Source organism: Ursus americanus, chromosome 25 (genome assembly GCF_024610735.1).
Source record: "Ursus americanus isolate L20-20 chromosome 25, mUrsAme1.1.p, whole genome shotgun sequence".
NCBI classification, from domain to species: domain Eukaryota; kingdom Metazoa; phylum Chordata; class Mammalia; order Carnivora; family Ursidae; genus Ursus; species Ursus americanus.
The window spans coordinates 13,631,251-13,637,867 of NC_142151.1; the positions used below are offsets into that span (position 1 = coordinate 13,631,251).

Below are 6,617 nucleotides of genomic sequence, written 5' to 3' on the forward strand. Positions count from 1 at the left end.
GCTCACATTCCATTTAGAATGATTATGTCTACGGGCACAGAGGAAGGAAGGTATGTTCCCACTTCTTACCTGAAAAGTTCAGGTAGATAGCGAAGACATCTTGACTAAGGTTATATTTATCCTTTGAGGAGCTGTAATCAGAATATTTGGACGTGGACCAAACTCAAAAAAATCAAGTTCCAAAGGACTATGGTTGTGAGTAGTAGCAAATAGTGTTCTGTTGATAAATACCAAGCATTGTTATAAAGGTGGGGAATTGAATTGTGTTCCAGAAAGATATGGCTGTTAAGACTTTCTAGATGAGTCTTATTGGAAGGGGCAAGAACGAGAAGGATGATGTACTGGGGGCTTCCCGACGGAGCTCCAGCCACCTATCTGAATGCCCCAGAAAGCATCCACAGATGCCATACATATTTTTCCCTCCTGAATTATCCAGATAATTGTCCTTCAGCCCATGCTCCACTAACCTGGGAGTGGAATCCGTTCATTTAACTATTGTATGGGCCACAATTGCCGCTTCAGATGAAAACCCAGGAAGCCAAATCCCAGCTGCAGTTGCAAGTGTATAATTAGCTCCTTGTGCAGCCTGACCCCACTGATTTTTCTGACGCATTTGGCCTGCAGTGTGCCCTTTCTGAGACCTCCAGCATCTTCTCCACAGCTGGAGATGCCCGAAACTGCACGGAGCCCTTCCTGTGGGTGTGGCCTTACATTCTTAAGACTGCACGGGATAGATCGCGTTTCAACCATGCCTCTTCACAGTGCTTTTTAAAATATGAGAGTGCACTATGAGTGGCTACATCAGACATAAAGAGGGTTCCCTCCTTTCTTTTTCTTTTACAAAAATGAGTTTGTAATGATGTCCTCTCAAGAAACACTATAATTGGTCAGCCTGGGGTACATTTTTGTCCTCCCGTATAACGTCATGAGCTATTCTCAGGAGAGGAAAGGCAGGGTATGCCCCCTGGGAGAATGACAACACTTGTTTCAAGTTGGGGAAGAGCCTGTGGTTCTTTTCCTGCGTTTGGGGGAAAGCGAACACACAATGTTCATTTCCTAAATACGGGATGTGCTGTGTGGCTGGTCATTTTCCATTTTCCACCATGTCACATCCTTCTGGTTGAAGGCAGCTAGGGGCCAGGACAGGAAATGGCAAATATTCAGAATGAGACAAGGCTTTCCCAGGGCAGTCATTGGTTCTCTGGAACTATAAAACATGCTCATCCAGAAACAGCCTCAGATTTTTCTTTCCTGGAGATAGCCAGAAGTGAATGGTAAGTGGGGGAGCTGAGAGGGATTCTGTCTAAAACACAGCCATTGGAATTGTAATACCGGCGTTATAGCCTTGGTCCACTACATATTTTGTGTGACGTTTCCTCATTTTGCTAAGAGGTGTCTTTGCCTGGAAATTTATCACTGGTGGATGGGATAACGGGGGCATGCAAATAAAATTAAGATCGAGGAGTCAGGAGACCAAGATTCTAGACAGTTCTGTGAAGAATCGGCTGCATCTGAACATGTATTTTGATTTTTCTCATCTTTCAGAGGAGAATAATTATTCTGCTCTGATATCTCACAGTATTGAAATGCTCTATTTCTATGGTTCATTTGCCACTTTCAAGAAGTTCCTAATAATAATTAGTACAGTGGAGATGAAGGTGGGACTCTCTGGCAACCAGGAAGGATGTTCTTTTACCCCAGAGGTACAGTTCTCTCCCTTAGTCATCTTCAACTGACTTCAATTCAACTTGGTACAAGGTAGCCCTCGGTGAATTGCTAAACAAAAATGTTGGACACTCTATTTTATTCAGCCGTTACTCATTTTTTAAGGAAGATTTCATCATGAAACAGAGTGGTATTAATTTAATGCGATTTAGTTTTAATTGTGCACCAACCAAAGAGTGAGAGTTAGAAAAAATAGCCCAAAGGGCATCTTAGTCTTGATTCTAAGGAAAGAGCCTGGAAAACTAACAAGCAGAAGAGTTGCTTCAGGGAATCATCTAACTTAGATTAGTTTCTTACATTTGACAGACAATATGATTTTTGAGTTTTTTGGTGACTTGTCTTTTTCACTCATCAGAGGGGAAAAATGTATTGCAAAACTCTTAGGATCCAAGTCTTCATGTGAGTAAAGGGCTTTGCGAACTGGTACAACCTACCACCTGCAAAGCGCGATCTTTCAAGCAGAGCAGAGGTCTCAGTATTGCGCTAGGCTTCTAATGCCACCACTCCCTCCTCGCTGAGTTCCGTCTTACGGAACAGTTCGTAAAATGCACCCTTAGCATTCCCCGGGAGAGAAGCGGACGAGAGCCTCACTCCCGCTTCCATATGCGTTTTAAGATCCCGAGGGACTTGTGTGGCTCCTTCCAGACTCCAGAACCGGTCTTTGCGAACTTGACACCCAGGCCTCGCTGGAAAATGACCTGTTTGTCTCCCCCCTACCCCGTCCCCCGGCGTGGCCGTGGCCGTCGTGTCTAACTCGGGCGTGCGGGAGCCGCGAGCCGGGCGCGGGGCGGCACCGAGGCTCGGCGCTAACCGCGTGTCTGTGTCCCCGCAGGGCATGGAGAGGCCGGCGGCCCGGGAGCTGCAGGGCGCCGACGCGCTGCGCCGCTTCCAGGGGCTCCTGCTGGACCGCCGCGGCCGGCTGCACGGCCAGGTGCTGCGCCTGCGCGAGGTGGCCCGGCGCCTCGAGCGCCTCCGCCGGCGCTCCCTGGCGGCCAACGTGGCGGGCAGCTCGCTGAGCGCCGCGGGCGCCGTGGCCGCCATCGTGGGGCTCTCGCTCAGCCCCGTCACCCTGGGGGTCTCGCTGGTGGCGTCGGCCGTGGGGCTGGGGGTGGCCACCGCCGGAGGGGCCGTCACCATCACGTCCGACCTCTCCCTGATCTTCTGCAACTCCCGGGAGCTGCGCAGGGTGCAGGAGATCGCCGCCGCCTGCCAGGACCAGATGCGCGAGATCCTGAGCTGCCTCGAGTTCTTCTGCCGCTGCCAGGGCCGCGGGGACCGCCAGCTGCTGCAGTGCGGGCGGAACGCCTCCATCGCCCTCTACAACTCCGTCTACTGCGTCGTCTTCTTCGGCTCACGTGGCTTCCTCATCCCCAGGCGGGCCGAAGGGGCCACCAGGGTGAGCCAGGCCGTGCTGAAGGCCAAGGTTCAGAAACTGGCGGAGAGCCTGGAGTCCTGCACCGGGGCCCTGGACGAACTCAGTGAGCAGCTGGAGTCCAGAGTCCAGCTCTGCACGAAGGGCGGCCGTGGCCACGACCTCAAGATCTCCGCTGACCAGGCCGCAGCGCTGTTTTTCTGAGAACATCCTTTCCCCTCATGACCGAGGCCAGAAACCATCCCCATGGGATGCTCCAGATTTGTAGCTCCCTCAGGAAAACCACACCAAGTTGGATTAGGAGTGGAACGCAAAGGATGAGAAAAACTGTTCTTGAAACTGGGGGAAGGAGGGAGTCCTCAGAGCCCTTCTCTTCCCATCACTGTGACATCCTGCCTGGGGTTGCGTGCTAGGGACTTTTTACTTGCCTAATCTTATGGGCTATGTGAACTGAAAGCCATTTTTCCTTTATCAAAACCGTTCAGTCTCCACACCGGTGGGCACCATGGTATTAAAATTGTATCAAGGTCCTTGCCCCAGCCCCGGTGGTTTGAGCAGAGGCTGGGGAGGCTGCGGGTGGGGCCACCCTCTGGGGCCTCTTCAAACCCCAGTAGGCTTTGGGGTCCTCAGAATGCCTGTAAGAGGAGCTACTAGCTTTAAAAACCTCTCTTCCAGAGTTTCTGAGTATAGAAAACTCCACAGTCCAGAGCAAATCAGATCCCCTCTGGACTATGTAGCCGGGTTCAGGACCCTAGAGGGGCCTCTCCCATTGACAAGCCCTTCCCACCACCCTCAGAGTGCCCACTCTCGAATTCAGCCTGGGGCAGAATGGATCTTCCTGAGGGGTTTCATATCCAGACCTCCAGATATTCTGGGAGGGAAACCAAGTAAATGGTCGTCTGATTCCCATCCCCTTACAGCAAGAAGCTGAAGTGACTCACAACTTAACTTACCGACACCCTAGTGCACAGAAGGGAGCAGTGGCTTTGAGTTAGACAGTCCTGCGTTTATTATATAGGCTCTGTCACTGCTGTGGGACCTTGGCCACTTAATGTCTCTGAGACTTGGCTTCCTGCTCTTCAAACCGGAGGCTAAAACGTCACCCTGTTGTAAGGTATTGAGATAAAGTGCCAAGGATAGTGTCTGGCTCCCCAAGTGCCTGGACTGGCAACATTAGCATCACCTAAGAACTTGTTAGAAAGGCAAATTCTTGGACGGAACTGTCGACTTAAGGAATCAGAAACTCTGGAGGTGGGGCCCAGGATCCTGTGTTTAAACAAGCCCACAGGGTGATTCTGGTATCTACTAAAAACTTAGGTTTTGAAGAGCACTGCAACAGATGTTCATTTCTGATCCCCTCGTGAGGCTTCATGAAGTCTCATGGCCTCTCCAAGGGCTCCATGGTCTTCAGAGTCATTCACAGAAGGTCAAGGACGGACAGGGCCCCAAAAGTAAAAGAAAGAATGTGCGTGGGATATGTCAGGGCGACCTGGGGCAATTTCCCACCATGTGAAGTAAAGGATATAACACAATAACCCCTCTAGAGGGCAGTGTTGCCCACTCATTGCAGGAACTGGTACACAAAGGAATGTGAACTTAATGCAAATTGACCTTTGTTACCTTCTCTGAAAACTGCCAGACCATGTATTTTTTAATTTATTTTAAGTTTGTTATTTAATTGTTGTTTACTATGTGCATTTAATTGTATTTAATCACCACACTACATTTAGAAAATAATAGGAATAGCAAGTTTCTGAATGGGAGACTGGGGAGGCTCTTTTCAGGAGATGAGGTTGAATTTTTGCCTTCCTAAGGTGGGGCATGAGCTGGAAATAGCATCGCTCTCCTTGAGTCAGTCTCGCTCCAGGCGAGGGGAATTTTATCCCCTAGTGATTTAAGTGAGCCTTTTAGGTAAATGTGGGAAGTTCTGAATAGAGGGCCACGGGGACTTAGGCTTATCAGTGGAGGTTTGACTTGCAGGCTATAGAAAGGGTGCAAACATATTTATCCTGAAGGTACTTTGCCAGCAAATAACACTTGACCTGAAAAGTCAAGTTCAGGGGAAAAAAACCCCAATCAGAGGCATGTGAAGGAGGCACTCAGACCATGGCAGCCTGATGTCTTGTGAAATGGTGTCTTGTGGGTGATAGACAAAAAGCTGTGTCACGGTGGTGATGTGTTGTATTTTCACTCTGGGAGCTGTAAGCAATCTGTGAGCTGTCTTAAGAAAATACTTAAAATTACTTAAATACTTAAATATTTCTTCAATTTCCATTCCTACAACCGTAATGTTGAAAACTCTATTGAAAAGTCTTTGGGACCACATACACGCAAAACCTGGCTGTGTATTTAGTTGTTGAACGTGCTTTGAATTTACCCAGTCTACCCCCGTGTTTCCCAATGATGGCAGAGTATCTGAGGAATTATAACTTCAGCACTGGGGCAGGGGTGGTTAGTGGTTCTATGTTTTTATTTTTCCTATACATTGCAATTGATCTGTATCCTGGTTTCTTTTGAAGTTGGTACTAGTGTCTTTTTAAACTGGTGTCATTTCTTAGACCATGTCGCACGAATGCTAGCAGTTTAGATCACCAGAGTGTACTTCACGTTGTCGTCCAGGTTATGTCTCAAAGGTACAACTGCTCCCTAACTCCATCTTTTATTAATGCTTCAATTTGAGGTACAGTCTTCCAATGGGTGGGTTGTTCCCTAGAAATAAACTGGACATTTCAGGAAGCAGCAGGAGCAGCAGCAGCAAACTTTTCCTATCATTAGGGTATTTTGGGGATATCAAAGTCATAAACTCCCAAAGTTATCATTTTGGTGGCCCCCTTTACATCTAAGGAAGAGTGTCTACTTTGGAACAATACTTTGCACATGATAGGAGCTCAATACACGCATTTGAATAATTTAATGAACTGCTTAGCTCTTTTACTAGGAATTTGTTGGTAATGAAATGTTATCCATCCTTTTCTGTGTCTGATATAAAAAGTGGAGCCTCTACCAGGATTTAGTCAAGTTCAGTTAAATGGATCCTAGAGACAAATATTTATTTATTTCTTTGGGGGGAATGCAAATAAGGCTTTTCCTTAAGGCTTTCATTCTATAAACAAACAGATTGAAATGGTATGTTGCAAAAGGAAGAAGGGAGGGGGTGTTTAGATTATAAATGTACTTCAGAAAAATGTGCAAGTTTGAAAAATAAAGATTTTGTACTAAGATTTAAGTGCTTCTGTTAGCTTCTTGGGCTTATAATTGTTTGGATGGCTTTTTTCCCCCCAGAAAAGGAGGTTTATTTGGTTCTGCATTTCAAGGATTCAGTAAAGCCACATTCTGCTCTATGAAAAAAACGATCCTTAGCAAACATTCTGATCTTCATCGCTTTGACGTATTTACCCTCAGGCACCTGTCATTTCCAAGTTGGCAAATGTCAAAGTGGAAAGTAGTTAGTGGGAGAAAAAAAGAGAAGAGTGGTGTAGAAACCACCCTAGATCAGATAAGGCAAACAATCAGTCAACTT

The 6,617-nt window shown here is 47.4% G+C and overlaps 1 protein-coding gene across 1 annotated transcript; it reads left to right on the forward strand.

The window, feature by feature from the left end:
- Window positions 1-1,096: 1,096 nt before the first annotated feature.
- On the forward strand, window positions 1,097-6,318 carry APOLD1 (apolipoprotein L domain containing 1). Its single transcript, XM_045781449.2, has 2 exons — window positions 1,097-1,274; window positions 2,558-6,318. Exons 1-2 carry the CDS (start codon window positions 1,272-1,274, stop codon window positions 3,299-3,301), a joined length of 747 nt encoding a protein of 248 aa, XP_045637405.1. The 5' UTR covers window positions 1,097-1,271; the 3' UTR covers window positions 3,302-6,318.
- The last annotated feature ends 299 nt before the right edge of the window (window positions 6,319-6,617 follow it).